At 43.0% G+C, this 20,345-nt stretch overlaps 1 protein-coding gene across 1 annotated transcript in view; it reads right to left on the bottom strand.

Annotated features, from left to right (window-relative positions):
• Window positions 1-20,345, bottom strand: part of nr6a1a (nuclear receptor subfamily 6, group A, member 1a) — a 78,638-nt gene that overhangs the window by 45,506 nt on the left and 12,787 nt on the right. The window contains exon 2 of the mRNA XM_069683656.1: window positions 14,727-14,774. Within this exon, the coding sequence (XP_069539757.1) occupies window positions 14,727-14,774 (48 nt within the window). The remainder of the gene's footprint in view (window positions 1-14,726; window positions 14,775-20,345) is intronic.

Genomic DNA, 20,345 nt, shown 5'->3' with positions numbered 1-20,345 from the left:
GCAGAGGCAGATTCGCACAGGCTGAACTCCTCCGGGCTTCTTCCCCCGGCCGTAAAAAAAACCTGTTTGAGTAGAAAACGTCAAAACACTTCAAGCCCCCCCCCCCCCCCCCCATGTGTCACTTCCCTCTGGCTACGATGGAGTTGTTAAGTCCATACACAGGTGCTAAGCAAACACTCGCAAACTTTTTCTCCCTTTTAGCACCGCTGCGTTCAGCCCAATCCCCAGCCTTCCCCTTCCCCTTCCTCCCCTCAGATGCCGGGCCCGGACCATGTCGTGGGAATCCTATTAAACTCTGAGACCATCCGACCCGTCTGAAAAATCACAGCTTAATCTATACCACCGAGCCCAGCTTGTATATTTAGCCTTCTGCATAAATCTTTCAAACCCCTTAAAGGCGTGGATAATATTGTAAATATACTGGTCACTGCATGAAAGGAGCCGAGACGGGGAGATTACTGGAGGTGTGAAATCGAGATCTTATGCTTTCAATGAATAATGATTTGTCTTTACAGAAAAATAAAAACAAGCGGCCTGCCAGTTTGCCCAACATGTTTGCTGGAGCTTTAAGACACTCAGCAGGCGGAGCGGGTGCTGTGCTGGGTCTCTCGTCTTCGACAATGTTCAAAATTAAATAATGATCCGACAAGAGAATTGCACTCTTTCCACCAACACCCACTACATCTGAATCTCTTGAATTTCTCAGATGGAGCGCTCTCTTCGTGCCGTGTGTGTTTGCGTTCCTGAGCGTGAGGGGAGATGGTAATGTGTGCTCAGTGAATATCAGGGTCGATTAGAGAGTCTCGTCTGGTCGGGCTACAGCAGATTAGACAGGCGGAGCAGATACAGGCCGCGGGCTGGTCGTCTGGCGCTCTGACCCACATTGCTCTGATGTGCACGTCACTTCCCATTACACTGACAATTGGACGCCACATCAGCTGGGCGCGCCATGATCTGCATACCCTCCCCGCGGGCAAGGCCTCGCTGCCCGCAACCTCATGCTGTCATACACCAACCTTAGCCGTCCCGCCGCCCGGCTACAGAAAGTGTTGGATGAGTCACAATGAGGCATCGCCATCACAGCTCTCTATCCTAACTGTGTGGGTGGTAGATTTGGCACGCTAGCGAAAAGTTGACCTTGATGCTAATATACTAATATGTAAGCTTCGGGATGTCAGGTCAAATAAGAGAAAGCTTGTGATAGAGCTTCCTCTGTGCTTTATTTTTAGCTAAAAGCAGCCCTCCACATGAAGGGATGTCGAGGACAAATATCCAGATCAAGAGCTTAACATTTCCTCAGAACCATTCGTCACCACAATGACTCGGACAGGCCTTTCATATCAGCGGGTGCTTTACCCTTGTAGAAAAGTTAAGTCATGACGGGCCTCAGTCTGTCACACAGTCTAAGTGTTAATGATGGATGGGTTGCTTTTCCAAACCTTTTTTAAACTTCCACTCCACTTGACCGTGTCCTCTGCAGGTGAAACATAACAGGACTTTAAGCTTTTAGGACAAACTGTATATTAATATTTACAAAGCGTAACGTTGAATCCTCACCTTACAGCAAGTATTCACACCAGAAATAAACGTCCCCATGCAGACCGTCATCGGTACGCCAGTGTATAGTTAGGTATGAAGCGTAAGAGGCCTTGGTGGCCGTACAGCTGGCTGACAGAGACAGGTCTGTTTGCAGGCTGCCTCAAAGATAATTGGCAGCTATGGAGTGAAAAGCAGGCTCAGCAACAGATAAGGGCCGTGTGGAAAGCTCCATAATCATCACGGATTAGCGAATGATAAATCATGGGTTCACACAAGTATGCTGTCACTGCTGGAAGAGCCGAAGAGAGAGAGAGGTAGCAGAGAGGGGATGAGGAGAGATATGGAAAGAGTGGGATAGAAAGAGAGAGAGAAAGAGAGAGAGAGTGAATAGCAGGGAAGATGTGGATGTTTTTGCTGTAATTCAAAAGAAAAAACACAATAATACCATCTAGCAGGTCAGCAGGAGAGGCAGGCTGAGAGGGGGGAAATGAAAAGAGAGGAGAAATTAAAAGCTCTGCCAACACTCCGGCTAATACAATCTTCTGCCTGTCAGATTACCTTCTTTAATCCAGAAAGGTTTAACGCCTCTTAGAAATCTGAAAGGAGACATGAATTCAGCAGAGATTTTCCTCTGCTAGAGAGGAGGAAGGTGCCGGGGAGGAGGTTTAAGTCTCTGAGCAACTCTGCAAAGCACTGGCCTCAACAACTCTGCTGCACAGTCGTCAAACTGCTATGCAGAGGATCAGCCGATTCAAAACCGCTGCAACGTTCTTCTTATACCGCAGTGCTCGTGTGCCGCCGAGTCGTACATTTATGCATCTCTAAAAATATCATACATGAGCCGCAGTGGAGTGAACTGTTTTCGTCTTTTTTCATAAATACAGCAGGACAAAAAGATGAGCTTAACTTTGGCTTATGCGCGGAGCTGATCAGGTCAACAGAGCACAAAGCACAGTGCAGCGCATTAAGGACACAGTGTCCCTGCTGGTGTGTTGCAGCGACATGCTCCCCTACTGGGACGGGGCGCGATTCTTTGTTGTGTTTGTCACGCAAAAAGAAGGGTTGTGTGGCTTTGTGGGAATTAAACAGCATCGTATACGAAACGTAGAGAGGAAAACGGCCTTGTTTAGTCAAGTCAGCGTAGCAAGGTGCTAACAATGACAGTGTCTGGAGCTCGGATTTAACCCGGGTTCAGCTTCATCACGCCTGGGAATAAAAAAGTTTTACTTTGATGTTGCTGCATTTGGGAACTGCTGACGGTTCATCCGAATTCTGAATCCAAAATTAATTTCCAACAACATACTCCCTCTATCTGTTATTTTTGCTAAACACATCACATCATCGACTTGGTTGGTCTAGCCATAAGGTGGCACATGCAGCATCTGGGCAAAATAAAGGTCGATCAGTATCCAGGTCACCACCATGCTGGCCCACCCTGCTGGCGCCCACTGATAACGGAAATGTGAAATCAGAATTGCTGCCTGTGATTTTCACTCCTCTGCTTTCCCGCTCTGCGCTATTTCCAAATCTCTCTGTGTGAGGCTTCCCTGCTTCGTGGGTGGGGTGGGTGCTGGAGACGGAGGGTGTATTAGGATGATGATGATGATGATGATGATCATGGTGATGGCCCGGTTTCCTGCTCCCTGCTGTTTATGACTGCAGTCCAGGGTGCAGCAAGTTCGAGCGCCGGTCAGACGAGGAAATCGTTGATCCCCACGCTCGTCGACGATCCCACCACTGCACTGCGTCGACTCGACAGATTAAATACGTGGATTATGTGCCATAAGTGAGCGTTGTATAACCTCTGTATGGGATTCCTTGAGGATACATTTGTTTGTGTTCGGGAAGATTTTTCAGCGAGACTTTAATGACTAATTTAAGGCCACGAGATTCAAACAGACTGCGAGTTCTTGAATAGCAAAATATGATAGTTGGAACGAGGATTTTTGGGTGTGAGCTTTGACAATGCCAGCGTTCAAAGGGGGCCACGAGTCTGACCTGGGGATAAAGTCTGTTGAAGATAAAAAGTGGTAGCAGGCTCCAGAGAAATGTCACGGTTAAATCCAGAAGACAACCACAAAGGGCTCTCTCATCCCGCTTTGTTAGAGATCCTCAAAACTGCTGCGAAAAGAGCTTGGGATACATATTCATCAGCCTCGGCGCTCAGGACTGAAATGAGCCGACAAAGCTTTGGAGAAGAGAGGAGTGTGACATACAGTGCAGTTTCTCTCAGGCATGCTGCGGGAGTGGATAAGTCAACTAGAGCCAGACTGACGGGATGTGATCAAGTGCATCAATGCCGGGTTCAAAGGTGCAGAGCAGAGAGAGGAAAGAGAGAAAAACAGGGCACCCAGACAGACACGTCAATCAGCGCTGGAAAGGTTGAAGATATCAGCTGCTGCAAGGAGGAACTGAGAGGAAGAAGGGGGGGAAAGGTAAGTCATAAGCATGAGGGCGCCTTGGTAGAGAAAACAGTATGTCACCATCTAGAGAGAGTCACGGGTTAACGCTGAGAAAGAAGCTGGCAGCTGAGATAGGAGCTGGCTCAACCACAGTTAAGGTTGCAAATGAAACCCCTGGAGCCTTGGCAGGATGATCCATGGCACGTGGAGGCAGGGTGTTTCTGGAAAAGGCTTGGCGCCCTGCCTGAAGGAGTCCCTACGCTGGAGCAGGGCCGGCCTGGACGCTGCTGCCTGTATGCTGGTTCAGCCACTTTTGCTTTTAGGTGCTCCCAAAATGCCTCAGAAAGATTTGTCAAACCATACCTGACCAGTTCTGTATATGTTGATTTTAGGCAGGGGGCATTTAGTTTTTATATGCCAGAGAATACAGAAGTCTGTAACCATGCATCCTGTCAAATGAAGGCTAAGAAAATAATAAAATAATCATAAAACCGTATCCTCCCCCTGAATTAAATTCAGAGAGACTTGCCACTGAAACCAGAATGATCCGTATCACCGGATCTAAGGCTAATCAATTAATAACAATTGCAAAGAGCAGTATCAAAGTGCTGACATCATACTTTGCGCATCATGTTTGGTGAATATTTCTGCTTCTCTCTGACCCTAACTTATTTATTGACACTCACATTTGATATTAGCAGTTACATCACAGGCCGTTCCACATTACAACAAACGCAGCAGCGTGACAGCTAAATGTGATACTGCATGGACCCCGCTGCACCACTAAATCTCATTATAAACTTCTTAATTCAAGCACATATTAAAATGTCCGATCTGACTGAAAGCCTATTTGGTGAGTGACACAGCAATTAAGGCATATTTGTTGAATTTTGATTGAGTTTACCCACGAAGGGGATCACACACGACTCGGGATGATTTCAGTGATTTAATCTCCTCTTGCACTTCCAATAGGAGACGTCTCGCAGTGCCAGCGGACTGTATAATAATAATTGTCATGTTGAGGCATGGTGGGATGGGTAAAGTGTGAGAGAGCACATGCTGGCAGCCACCCAGGATGAGTATTTTTGAACAGGCATCTGCGCTATGCTCGGAGTGTCAGGTTAACTGTGGGTACAGTTATATGTGAGGAAAACATTAGTACTGTCAGACGAGAGGGACGGATATTAAGCTAGCTTGAACAGATGGATGCTACGTATTACAGATGTCCCGAAACCCTTTTTTTTCTTCCCCCCAATACCTGAATTAGTGAACATAAGATATGAGTGTGATAACAGCTGTATGAATGTGATAGTATTGTTATCATATTTGCATGGCCTGGCTCAGGTGAAACCCTTTGTCAGCTACAACAAATACATACAGAGAATAAATGTAACTTCTTTTAATATCTAGTTGGGCAATCAGTCCTAACTGTTAACTGTTATCAATAAATGAATGTAGGAAGGGATAACAATCCCATATGGTGAACGTTTTTTCGTTTGTGGTGCCCCAATTTGTTTTGAAGAGGAGACCTGTGGTGCACCTAGAAACAAGCTTTTTTTACATCATACTGCTTAACTCAGTATTTCTCTGACTCATTTTCTATTCCATTGCCATCATCATGTGTAGATGCAGCTGGCAGCCACAATGCATGAGTGGTGGCAGCACAGCACAACTTGCCGTGAAGGCCACTGTTGCCGTTGAAACCAGCAAATTTTTTCTCCGTGTTTATGACTTACAATATCTGATAGACCGACGTACACACTGATACCTGCTCCCGCAATTTTAGGCAGTATTGGAGGCATTTCTGATACTTGTTATACGCAACAGGACAAACCTACGATCATGTCTATTTAGTGTCATGGCGTCTGTTTCATCACTGCCTGTCAGACTAACTTACCGACTCAGCATTTTTAGCTCCAAAGATTTAACCAGGTGTTTAACCAAACTAACTGATTAACCAGAAAAACAGTATGCACAACTGAGTTCTTGTTCCTGGTGGACAATTTAATCTCCCCTGGGGTTCAGGTCTGAGAATATAATCCCACATGTCCACGTCTTCATAACTTACTCTGCGTTTACGGTCCTTAAACCTTTCATCAGGTTTCTATCCAAAGGAAACCCACAGAGCCCTGGTTACACTGTTAACTCTACATGTGAGGGTCAAATCCTTTAAATTCACCTTTTCAAACCAGAAACAGTTATGTAAAGACTGCATGGTTTAGGCACAGCATTTAACCTGACATGTGACTACAGTTTAAACTAATGTTGCTGGTTTCTGTGCATCTGTGTGGCGTTGTTCAAGGCAGCACCGAGTCCTGGCTACAGACCAGCCAGCTATGCAGGCAACACGACAGAGAGTACACTGTGTGCTTCTCATTGTCCAACCCCTGGAATGTGCTGACGACGCAGGGTTCACACTGGTTCAGTCACACTGTTGCACTCTTCACTCTGGCCCTGTCAGGCTCCATGCTCGCCCAGCTATTTTTACACCACACTATACTTTTGCAAGTTTGTCAGTTATGCAAAGTTTCTGGGGAGCACGCCAGCAGCAGGACTGTCAAAAACCCCAAAGCGGAAGTACGTCCACGCCTTTAAACTGATGAGTAAGTCAGTGTGCGTGCGGTCAGTTAGCATACGTTTCCCATAAGTTGTCCCAAGAGCAGGGAGAGCGGAAGTCGAGTCAGATTAAGAAAAAAGGGTGAAAGGAGAGAGAGAGATACTTGAGAATGAAAACAGGCTCTGTGTAAGTCGGGCATGCAGCCAAACAGTACAAGTGCCAAAGAGGGAAAGCCATTGAAGGCCGAGCCAAAGGGAGTAAAAAACTATTGCCTCCCACTTTGTATGTGAGAGAAACACAGAGAAATTAGAAAAATGTGGGAAAATGTGAGGGACATCTGGCTCATTAGAGAACTGGCCTGGGCTTGTCAGTGGAATAGCTGATTATTTAAAAGCCTTGTCCAACAGCAGGATGGTAACTTGGACTCAAGGTGAAAATACTTTTCAAGGCTAACTCATCCTGATGTGACTTTGGGCTTTTGTTTGGTCGGGACGATGGCAAGAATTCATGGAAGGCAAGACATTGAGAAATGTTTCAGCATTATATTGAGGTAATAATAACGTCTGCTCCATGGTCAGTGAACTGTGTCAAAGCAGGAGAAAGTGAATTGGGCCTCTCTCCTCCCAAAGTGATCATTCATTATGCAGAAAGCAGGAGAGTGTGGCTTCTTTCTCAAAGCCTGCAGAGAACACAGACGAATCTGCAGATCCAATTCTCTCATTTTCTGTTTGATTGAACTAACAGAACACAAATCCTGCACAACTGCAACAAATCTCTCTACAATGAGTTGCATCATGTATTCACTGCCTCCTTATCAGGTTTCTGTACCTCTTCAAATCAAAACCCCTAACCTACATAAAGTGCCAAAATTTGATGTGAAAGAGGACGCAGAATAAACAAAATACAGTGTTCTCAATCTCTTTTTCTGTGGCGAGGGAAGCAGGCAAAACAGTGGGGAGAAAGACAGAAAAGGAGAGAAAGACAGACAGACAGAGAGCGCATTAATAAAACATGACTGCATGATTTTCCAACCTCAAAGAGGCGAACACAGGAAGGCAGGCTCCCAGAGCAGTAGCTGAGGTTCAGCGCAGGGTGAAGGGAACAGTAATCTCTAACTAGCTCAACACTGCAGTGCACTAGTTTAGCTTTGGGGCACAGCGGCGCTCTCTGATCACACTTGTGCCAATTCGCAGCCTTCCACAGGCCTGACTGATGTCGTCTTCTGCCCTTTTATTCATGCCATTCCTGATCCCTCCTCCCCTCTTTTTTGTTCTTCTTCTTGCTGCAGGCTGAAGGTAAAAGAAGCACGGGAGCCAGATGAGAGATCTCTTAGTAGTTTTGCAGGAGGTGATGATGATGACAACTATGATGGCGTACACCACGTCTGCAGGGCTATTTAAGGAAACCGAAACCTGTGCACCACTGCCTCTTCTTCCTCGCTCCCGCTGGCTTCTCATCAACGTGATCTGAACCTCCGCGGCGACATGGGTGGTAACACGTCTTGGCATGGAGTTTCTCAACACAGGCCAAGAGAAACACACGGGCACACACAGATATAAACCCACACAGAACTGTGATACTCGCTGCTCACAGATATATCTGGCTAGTCTATCTTGGTGATGATTAGCACTACAAAGTTTTTCATTGTTAGAACCATGTGTTGACAACTGAGGTGGACTCATAAAAACAATGACAAGTCTGACATCAAATCTGAATGTGTTTATATTCAAATTGCAAGTAAATACAAATGTGGTTTGAATCATTAAAACGTGGTAAAGAGGGGCTAAAGACCAATACAATCGATTGATATTTCTTAGATGTATTTTGCATTTGTTGATTTTCTCTGCCTAACAGACAAATAGCTGCCCTCAATCAAACAGTCCTTCCTGGTGCCCACGGTGAACATTCAACGCTGTCGGTGAGTTTGAGCTCTAACCAAACCATCGACCGTTGACTGTACCCTGAGGGACGCCACAGCACACATCCACATCGCCTCCTGGAAACCATACATCATGATGTAAAACAGTTCCACTCTCATCCAGAGAGGGAAGACGCAGAACGACAGTCTGGTGTCCGACTACAGATCAAACCCGTGACCCCCAGTTGGCTGAAGTCGCACAGACACGTGTCATCAGCACCATATCAGCTGTGACGCAGGAGGCGTTCACTCTTAAGGCTGCAATAAACATTCATTGCTGTCGGTGGGTTTACATGAGAATAACTCACTGATCAATGAATGCAGACTGCGGTTCAAACACCTCAGTAACCAGTGAGCCACGAGGCCGGACTACTCAATCACTTTGGTTCAGCAAACTGATGGTATGTGGAACGCAAGTATCTGCCCCGGCTGTTTGATGCAGGACAAATTCATCATCATGCGATAGACATCGGAATATAGATCCTTTCTTTATGTTTACAATTGTACCGATTTAGATTTTCCATCTTTTGACATATAACGGTTTACAAACAGGCTTCTTAGTGCTCGGCTGTGGAACCACTGAGTTTAATGCTGACCGTGTTTCTAAATTTGTTTGGTCTTTCTGTACTGCAGATTTTTGTCGAGACACTGACGATATGGATGGATATTTGGAGTAAGCTAATATAATATTGGAAACTTTTGGGGATATTCTAGAGGATTTCACACTGCACAAAATGTATAGTGTTTGATAGAAAGCCCTAAATGTAATGTATGTTACTGTATTATTAATAAACCTACAAAGCCTCTCTGCATACATCTTCCTCATTGGATAAGACACTGACACTTCAACACCACAGCATGCTTGCATCATCTCAAGGAAAAACATAGAAAAATATTTTTTATATTCATTCTAATAAACTATAAAGATCTATAATTAATCTCATATTCTGTTTAGCACATGTAGTTTGTTTGGGTTGTAACCACACTATTTTTCATGTTTGATTAAAGAGAGCTATAATTAATACTGGCCTTTCATTTATGGGGTTCAGCCTAAAGCAAGCTTCCCACAATGACCCAGATGTGAATTTTCTATTACCGAATGTTTCCGTTTCCATGATCTGTAAAAATGTATTCAGTTCTAGTTTGTTAATTTTGCCCTCTTTCCACTTGACTGAAAACCAACGACTGCATCAAATGTGTGAAACAAGCTGGAAAATCCTATCAGCTGTGTTTTATGAAACTGCTGCTCGTTGTATAATCTGATATCCCATGACCGAAAAATCCAAACATGTCGACAAGTCCTCTCCAAACTCCAGGATATTCCAGGAATTCCAAGGCCGGAGGGAAGCCTGTCAAGGACACTTTTACAAGCTGCTGTGGGGGTTGTACCTGAGACTTCAGTCATTACAGCACACCCAAATGATCTGTAAACTGAAATGTAACACAGTGAAGAAACACAGAAAGACTCTTCATTCAAACTAACCCACTCATATAAATATAAACGTTTAAAAGGAAAACAATCTGTGGCCACAATTCTTGGAGAGTTAATCAACCTCATAACTCTGTCTCAGTACGGAATTGGAGGAGATCAGACATATGGAAATAATCCCGCAGTAATTGCCCTGTAAAGGTTATTTTAACATGCTGGGAGTTTTCTAACACATTGGTGTTTTCCATCCACAGCAGATCCAAAGCTCATTTATTAACAGTGGAAAGTGTCACAGTGGAAAATGACAAGTAGCCTGGGATGCTTCTTGTCTTTCGACTGTCTTAAAAAGGATCACTAAAATTGTTTCTGCACTTTCGCATAACCAGACAGTCGAACTCAAGTGCTGGCATAAGTTACAGATTAAGTTTTCTGTCTTTGAGTGTTTTTAATTTGAGATCATCTTTGACAACAACACATTTTACAGCGTAAAAAAATGAAGGCAAATATGGTACCCAACATGTTAAGGTATGAATAAAGTCTGAAAATAAATTCTCCTCTCTTTTTGTGTTTTTCTCAGGATCTTTTTTTTTCACTGTGAAAATGTCTCTGAAACGACCCAAAATTCTATCAAATTAAGCTCCTTAAAGTCTTGAGCTTTCCAAAGCTGTGGGAAATACATTCTGACTTTAAATGAGGGATTAATCTACAAATAAATAAGTGAATGACTTAATGAAATGTCGGTGCTTGAGTAAAGCAGTATATCTACTCAGGCCTGTATGCGGCAGATACATACTGTTCGCTACATGTATAAGAGGCCACACAAAAGTGTGCTTGTTTATCCCTGTGGAGTTGGGCTTTGTCATCACACACTGTGAAGTTATAGGCACTGACACTGGGAACAGCGTGACCCACTTCTCCCTGACCTGGAAACACTCCGCAGGCTGACCCCGAGTCTAATGCCAACGCGAGTTGCATCAAGCGAGAAAAAAGGGACTGTGAATCAAATCTAGGCTAATCATGAATTATTAAAGGCTAAAATGATAAGAAAGCACGGAGGTCAGCAAAGGCAGCAGCAGCAGCAGCTCCCAAACACTCTGCAGCACTCACGCCATGTTTGTGAAGTGCAAAAGGCTGGGGCACCCATGGGAGAAGAAAGGGGAAATCAAGTGAAAGGGGAAAAGGCTACTCGTGGCCTTTCATTCCTCATCCGCTTATCTATACATTCACTTCAGTCCAACACAGGCCTAAGGCTAACAGTGAACTTCTACTTAAAGGAGAAAAAGCACCTCAAAGGACCAAAGATCTGAAGGGGCGTCAAGTGTTTGACTGCTCTGCTGTGTCGCACACGGGAAAATGAAAACCCGGTGATCTCGAGTGACTTTTGGACACAAGCATATGAAGTTAGCCCAGTTATGTGAGGACAAAGGAAAGGCATGTGCTGGGCTCCAGCCAAGTACTTCCATATGGGTGTTGAGTTCATTGGGTCCAGGTGGCACGTGGAAGCATACATCACATGGGGGTCCGGCATGGATCTACTTCCCCCTTGTGGACCAGAAGGTGCAGTGCTGCAGAGGCTGCATATTTCAGAGGTGGGTTTCATGACAGATAAATGACTAATGAAACTAGTTATTCTTAAACACATGATTCAAAATTAAGTCCTTTCCTAAGGAAGCTGCAAACATGCTACGTTCTTTCCCAATATGCTCCATATTGTGGTAGTATATCCTTATACTGTCCATCCTGAGCAAAGAATATTACAGTCACATTTCATGTACAATGACTCGCCTCCTTACTATCACTAAGGAGCTAAACGGCCTCGTGGTTTTAGAATACAGTGTAGCAGAGTGCTCTTAGTGCTTTCTGAAGTCTAGTAGAGAGCCAATCTGCTACTAGTATGCAGGCTAATAAGGAACTAGTTAATGGTAAATATGTGGACCTAAATAAAAAGTATTACCTTAGTCGTGTCATATTACTGGACAATGTCATCTAAATTGATTAATTGTTGTACAAGGAGCACAAAAATTGGAGGGTATATATAAGATGTATTATCATCATTACCTCAGAGATGAGGATTAAAGATAACTGCACATGAAACCTGCATGTGAAAATCCAGTGAGTGAAAGCGCTCAGGGGACAAAGTTGAGGTGAGAAAGTCCCATCCCCAGCTGGTAATGATTAACCATGGAACAGAGGTAGTCACCAAAGAACCCTGATAACCCCTGGCAGCCATTGGTCAGCTGTGTAGTCGGACCTAATGGAGGAGGGGGGGTGGGGATGGGTCAGCCCAGAGGTGACTGGAGGAGGAGTCATGGAGGCAAAACATGCATAAATATTTAGATCCAACAGTTTTGCTTTAATGGAATTATTGAGAAAGTAGCAAAAGCACAATCCTCAGGATGATTTACATCCAGTATGAGACATTTATAAATGACTGATCCGGGCAGATGTGAGTGGATAAGTGAGCAGCTACAGCTTTAATGGACTCCTGCATTTTACCACCGCCCCAAACCGCTACATCTGTGCCTATAGGACACGGCACTCTCATGGGTTTATAACCCAATGAACGACAGATCAATCCCCAATAAAAGACCATCTGCAGGTCCCAGGCAATGGATGTCTGAGACAAAGATTCACAAATTCAACTTTTCAGTTTGTGATATCCGAGTTAGGACTTCATCTACACGGCTAGTGTTGAAAACAGCTGTTGCTAACTCAGCTATTTGGCCCCTGACCTGGGTTTTTTGGTCACTGAATGGGGGTCTCTGAATTCCCACCCCTGTCAGAGCATTTACAAGCGTGAGGAGCCCTGCCGCAGCCCCCCTTGACCCCAAAATCACCCTTGCCCACTGCATGCACCGAGGCATCCTAGGAGGAGAAAAAGGCCAAGAGAGAGAGAGAGAGAGAGAGAGAGAGAGAGAGAGAGAGAGAGAGAGAGGCCACAAACCCACCTCGTCAAGTTTACAACCCAATCAGGCTCGGCCTCATAAATCCACGCCTCCTCCTGCAGCACGCAACAATAGCGGCCATTCACTGTGTGTGCAGGTTTAATAGTTCCTCTCCAGCTTCCTTCCACCCCCTTCTCCTCTCACAGGTTTATAGAGGGAGTGATGAGAAAGCCCAGGCCGGAGGAGAGCTGCACACAATCAGGTCAGCGCAGAGTCATGGCGAGGTCAGCACTTTCTGAACTGTGTCTGACCTCTGACCCCCACATAGTGCCACCTGGCACTGCGATGGCAGCCAGGGGAGTCCCGAGTGAACTTCGCCTGAACCTGGACCTTAACATTGGACCATTGCCTCACCCCTGCCCCTTTGCTCCCAGTTTCCTTTTCACATTTCATATTTGGGGTTGGCATGTTATGCATGAGGCAAAGCCACTTCTGATGATGACGAGAAGTATGTTCTCCTAACAAAACATAACTACACAGGGTGAGCTATCAAATGCAATAAATAAAGCAGAAAAAATGCATTATGTATTATTATTTCCTAAAGAACCAAATAATAATAATCCAAATAATAACTATAAATCTTCAGCAGGCTGGAGATATGTATTTGTTATCATTTTGTTGTTATTCCACACTGCTTACTGCTTCAGAGCCTGTGGACACATACTCTGAAAGAGGCTGCTCCATTAAATGGAGTTTATACTCCCCTCTTGTGGACTTGACAGATAATTGAAAGCCATTCAATACAGTTGCAGCCCTCTACTTTACCACTAGAGGGAGCTACTATATTATGGTATTATTTACTGTCCCTTACATTCATCACATCGTTTTCTTGAACCTTTAGCCACATTTTAAAAACTCTAAAACACAATTTGCACAACATTTCTCTTTTGTGGACCATTAACACAATCCACATAGTCTCACTGAATAAGCAGTTATTTAACATGTTTCTAAAGTTCCTGAGTTGTATTTTCAAACAAGCTTACCTGGTATAAAAATGATGGACCTTTCTCGTCTTGTTCTCATGTACGAATGCTTGCACATAGCATGACAGAAATGAAAACCTTGTGTTCTTAAATATTAAATAAAGCTTTATTGAAAGTGCTGATTAGCATTTTGTAATTAATAAATCATAGATCAACCATGTGCATTGTATTTGTACACATTTGCAATACAGGACCAAATGTAAGTTAGACCTTCTCCGATCGCTGGCAGCAATTTCATGTTTCCAATAAAGCTTTTGCTGCAGCTATTCTGTCAATGACTGTTTATGCATGTCTCTCCTTACATGTACTGTGAGGGGTTTTAACTGGGTTACTGACTGAGATCAATACTAAAGCCTCTGTGTGAGGTACAGGTATAAGACAGGAATCAAACTGTTAAAATGTAAGAAGGATTAGATGTTTTGTTGAAGGTAACACACCGATGTCGAGGACAGGAACAGCAAATAGATGAAACATATAGCTTTGTCCACAGGGGGCGCCAAAATCTACACAAAACCAGTTCCTTTCTGTAGCTTTGAATAAAGGTGACTCATTTACTTTAGATTGTGTGTTGTTCATTGTGTGCATGTGGAACTGGATTTTTTTGAATTGCATTTTGAAATGTAGAGTTGGTAATTAATTAATAAACTTTGGTTTGGAGCAGAAAATTAACTCTTTAATAATTGGTCATTGTGCGATGTAGGTGTTTTGCCGTGTAAAGACAAAGTATCTTAAAAATAGATAAAGTAAAGAACTGTAAAACCACAAATTAGAACTGAGAAGTGTTCAAGCACAGAAGATGTTACTCTTCTTCTGACATTTACTTCAGTGATACAATGAAAAGAGCTAAACAGCAATTCTGACTAAAAGGAAACTTTGCGATGCTATAAAACATAATGACTAATGTTCTATCTGTGACCATCTGAAAATAAATATATGCACGTTTGTTGACTCACCCATGCTGTCGTTGTGTTCAGACTCCAAAGGATGGTCGCTATAGAAGCCTGGAAAACAGAATAAAGAGGAAGGTGAGCTGTTAGATGTGTTTCACAGAGAGAAATGCATACCCACTCTGACATCTAAATCAGGGATGCACAATGTTATGGGCACGTTATCAGCATCTGCAGAGAATGGCTTGAAAACGACACATCAGCAGATATGTCATTTTTCTGCCGATATTTTCTGCCAATAAAACAACGCTTTAATTGTTTCCCTAAATGCTCGATGACTCCATAAAACAGCTTGACGTAATGCTACGACATTAACTCTGCACTGCCTGCACCACGCCTCTTCTGTCAAGCGTGAAGAGAGGTGCAAGATGTCTGCGGTTTGGCAGTTTCTCTACATTTCCAAAACGGACAGCAAGGGTGATTTCAGTGTAATTATTTGATCTCTGCAATAAGTAAAATTTGCCCTAGTTGTGGCTATTTGTCAGGTTTGTCTCAGAGAGAGCATCATCCACGCCTGTCTAAGTTGTATGAATATTACAGTTTTATTTTAAAGAAAATGTTACATACCAATAAAAAGTAATTAAGTACTTTTCTTCTATTGCCCAGTGAATGTGCACATTTTAAAAAGCACTGTATTATGTTATTTCTGCATCTGCCAGTGGGCCACGACAATAAGAGTAGGCATGATATTAATTCCACTACAGGGGAGACTTGACGTTCTCTGCAATTAGGTGGAAAAAAACATGTGCCTAATATATCAGTATTGAGATCGGCAATGTGCAAAAAGGGTTGGAAAATATCGGCATAACGGATATCTGCAAAAAATCCAATATTGTGCATCCCTAACGTAAATGGTAGCTGATATCATGATTGAATATGTCTTCAACACTATGGACATGACGACGATCGTAACTCCTATTCAGCAGCTTTCCAACTTGCTGTACCTCACACAGCACACCTTTGCCTCCCCCAGCAGCTGACTTGAGCTGAACATGGGCGACTTCTGCCTGGCATGAACAAACAACTTCTTACCTACTCAGTTTGAGAAAAATCAAATGTGCTGGAGCGATGTAATGGTAAGTACAGACTTAAGCTAAGTACTAATTCTGCTTCCTTTTGACCAAAATCAAAACATATATTAAATAAACATGTATGTACAGAGTACAAGTTAAACCACAGCACAGCTAAATGAAAAAAAGTAGTTTATTGTATATTTGCACGTGGGCCTGAAAGCAGATCTCCCACAGAGAGAAACATCTCATCTGCCAGCAGGAGGCAAATGATCATCCTGCCAGCCTGACTGTTCAGTGAGAGAGCAGTGACTGACATTAGTTTCTTGAGCCAGTATTCAAAGTTCACTTCTTGGTATCAGCAATGGTATGAAGAAATGCACTGTTAATATTCTTAACTTATGGCCAGTTTGTCAGCCAAATCACTGGGATAATTTGAGAGAACCCAGAACGTTTGTGTGGGGTTCTCTTTTCCTGCAGTAAGTCCTTTCTGTTTGTTCAGATTCATGACTCAAGCAGAACAAATCTACAAATCTATTTCAGTTAAGGTGGCAACTGCTTTGCACTGGAAACTTTTTAGTTACTAAAGCCAAAGTTTTTCTCACTCGTGCCAAAGATGAGGCTGTTGGCTGCCTCAGTCTGTCTCTGACAGGGAGGAGATGTCAAATTTAACGCACAATTAAATATCAAAATATTAAAAGGATGCTAAATACAAAAAACTGCAAACTGCATGCTTATAGGAACTGAATGAATGACGTGTTCAATACAGGGCTGATTACTCATATGTTGTGGTGTAACGGATCGCAGTTGATCCGTAGGGATCATCCGTCACGGTTCGGCACGCAGGTGATCCGCAGACAGACGTAAAGTTTAACATCATGATGCAAAATACAGTTGTACTTCCGCTAAATCCCTGTGCATAGCTGCAGTGAAAAGAGACAACACAATGTGATGTGTTTTACTCTGATGTAAAGTTATTAGACGTGTGGATTTGATGTAGCATGATGTGGAAGTTGACAATCATGCATCGATTCAGTGACAGAACATAAAGTTTGAGGCGTTTATTTTGAAAGTACCAGCTGTCGGACGCTTGTGAAAACAATCTGTCGCTTAACATTAGTGACTGATGTATTTATTTTGAATCCACACACTTCGTTTCATAGTACAGTGTGCAGGGCCCAAAAACTGAAGACCTAATCCCCAAAATGAAAGCTCACCGTTTGTTGTGACTCACACAGAATGTGCTGCAAGTGAAGCAGTGAACACACACACACAAATCCCCTCAATGAATGGTGAGCGTATATTATGTGTTCACTGTAGACATGCTGCTTTGTGAAAAACTTTTTGTAGATTAAGATTTAATTTGATGAACAGCCTGTTTTTATTATGCTGCCTTTATAAAGCTGTAAATAAAGCAGCTGTTATAAAGCTCTGTAGGTTGTATTTTGAAAGTGCTTTTATAAAAATGTTATTATTATTATTATTATTATTATTATGTACTCTTGATTTTATAAAAAGCACTTAAATACTCTTTTTTGTTTTTGTTTTTTGCTGATCCAACTAATGACCCGTTCCCAGACTCAACCTGGAACATAACCAACCTGGAACATAGCCAACTTGTGACCTGGAACATAACCAACCTGTAACCTCTAACATAACCAACCTCTAACATAACCAACTTGTAACCTGGAACACAACCAACCTGTAACCTCTAACATAGCCAACTTGTAACCTGGAACATAACCAACTTGTAACCTGGAACACAACCAACCTGTAACCTCTAACATAGCCAACTTGTGACCTGTAACATAACCAACCTGGAACCTGGAACACAACAAACCTGGAATCTGGAACATAACCAACCTGGAACATAACCAACTTGTAACCTGGAACACAACCAACCTGTAACCTGGAACATAACCAACCTGGAGTTGAACCTGCGAACAGTGTGACGAGGACTGTAGCCTCTGTATATGGGGCACCTGCTCTACCAACTGAGCTAAACCAGCGCCCCATGAAATGTTTTTTCAACAGGAGATATTTTCAAAGTCTAACCAGACATTGCTCAGGAATTATCCATAACATGACTGCTGTATTTTGAAAGTGTCACCACATGTTGCTTATTAATTATTCCCTTTGGTACTTATATCATCATCGTGTATATCAAATTAACCACAATGTCACACCTATAAAAATAACATATGGTATGAAGTGATGGCGATCAGACTGCGACAATGGAATCATTTTGGGTTGATGGCTTTCTCTACACAATCTGTGTAATATTTATGAACTAAACCTTAAATGCTGAATTGGAGAGCGTCAGTGGTGGACCACACTGACAGGACCAAATCAGATTTTTATTATGAGCCTAATAGAACATCTGACCACCATACGGGTCCGCCCATTACCCCAGCACATCTGTTTGCTTCATATTGGTTACAATTTTGCGTCCGAGCTTTATTTCATACCCATTTTTCTCCCCCTCGTGCCTCCCTCAGCCGCCCTGCCATCTGTGCGGCCGGCGTCAGGAGACACAGTGTCCACTTCTCACTTACAAGGCACTCTGCGAGCTCCATCACTCAAATCCAGACGGGTGCAGAGTGTGGGCTGTCGGTGCCTCAGATCCCCCTATCTGTGTCAGTGTACCACCCTGCTATCAACAGCTGTAGACCCCTGACCCGACACACGCCAGCTGCCCCCCCCCCCACCTCCACAGTCAACAGCAGCATATGTTCTCCCTGGAGCATACACCAACACACACACGCTCTGTTCTAACACACACACACGTGCCTCCATCGCCCTCCCCTGAATAGACACTCACTTATATTGACATGTAACACACAAACACGCATACAGACAAGGGTGAATGTCTGTGAACACCCCCACCTTAAATGAAACCACAGCTCTGAGTCAAGTCATGATTACTTTTAGATTTACAAAAACATCAGAACGATTTCAGATTCATTTGTTTCATCATCCTTTGGAGATTATAGATTAACAGTTTGCCTTTTTTGCTTCTACATTAATCCTCAGTCAGTAATATCAACAAACTTAGTTATATATTGTATGCATTTTGTTAATGCACTGCTTTTACTGATACAGCATATTAATAATATGTTAATTGTGCAGACTGTGCCATTGTTTCATGTGTTTAAACCATAGACTGTATAAAAAGATGGACGACGTGACAGCTCCCTAAAAGTGAAACCACAACATTTCGAGCGCCCCCTGCTGACTGGCTGCAGTATAGGTCATAAAGCCCGCCTCCTCCATGTTAACAGATGGGACATGAGTCAAACTATAAAATCAAAATACACGTCAAATGCATTTTTCTCAAACATGGTTTCTGTCATTATAGTTAGTTATTATCATGCTGATTTACGTCCAAGTGTTCATTTTTCTGAGTTGATTTTAATTAGTTATTTGATGCTGTAAAAAGGTGATTGACAGCTCTGTTGACCAATCTGGCTCCTGCAGCCGATCTGTTCCTGATTAGCAGAGTAGAGAAGGGGTGGTTAGAGGAAAGTTAACAAAAAAAAAAATCACTATAATCATTTAAGTTCCCATATCTGTGAACGTCTACCAGAAGAACGGCTTCTTTGTGTTGGTCTGAAGCAAACACGCTGGCGTGCAGGATCCTTCCTGTTTTTTGGTAACTGAAGTGTGTGTGTTTTGGTTAGCGGAAGTGGATCTCTACTGCACAACTCTGGCTCCAAAGGCTTTCAGTTACTTACAGAATAAGAACTGCTGCTGGTTTATGAATCAATAAATAACTTGGACCAAAATACATTTCTGATCTCTTTGAAGAATATAAACCCAGTCAGGCAAAGCAGCAAACAGATAGAACCAACTTCCTGATGATATCAACACTAATCAAAGTCAAATTCTCTGTGGCTTGTCTTTGATTGTTTTACCTTGCACTACAGGGCAACTTACAACATATGACTGCATTTTAATCTGCCATGTAACTTTCGACTATTTACTAGGATGATGCTCATCAAGGCTTTTAAGTTTGTCCCAGCAAGACAATGTTCAAAGTGCACATTTAAAATCTAAAACACTACAGTGTGTTTTGGAAAAGCGTCAGTTCTTTTGCTAAATTGATTGAGTGCAACAATTAGTCAACAAATATCGATGACAAATTTAGTTGCCAATGAATTTATTTGTCGATAAGTAGTTGGTTACATGATCACGCTTTTTTCATGCTGTGCACGGACATTTCCGGAGCTGAGCTGCAGAGGGGTGAGCAATCTCACATCCTATCTAACTCTGCTGAATTTTGCGCATGAAAAACAGTGACCAGGAAGTGACAGGTAAACAAAACATAGCAAAATGCCGGTGGCCGATGCAACACCATCGCGTCATAAAACTTTCGAAGTCTGGATTTACTCGATTTATTTCTTATGCCGGCACTTTGTCGGTTGGGTTTTTTTATTGATCTTTCGTAAGACTAGTAGCCAAATCATCAGCAAAGTTTATTAAAAGACATATTATGCTAAAAAGAAGCCTTTTGGATGAGAGGTGAAACGTCTTCAAGAACTTCAACAACCAAGTCCAGTTGCCTTTTGGATTAAGCTTAGAATTGCCATGACCTGGGTGACTGAGCACCTTCACA

This window comes from Semicossyphus pulcher, unplaced genomic scaffold (assembly GCF_022749685.1).
Source record: "Semicossyphus pulcher isolate SPU_LCO1_2020_fin unplaced genomic scaffold, fSemPul1.0.p SCAF_6, whole genome shotgun sequence".
NCBI classification, from domain to species: domain Eukaryota; kingdom Metazoa; phylum Chordata; class Actinopteri; order Labriformes; family Labridae; genus Semicossyphus; species Semicossyphus pulcher.
Note: the sequence above shows the minus strand (reverse complement) of the source record. Positions and strands in the feature narration are given on the sequence as shown.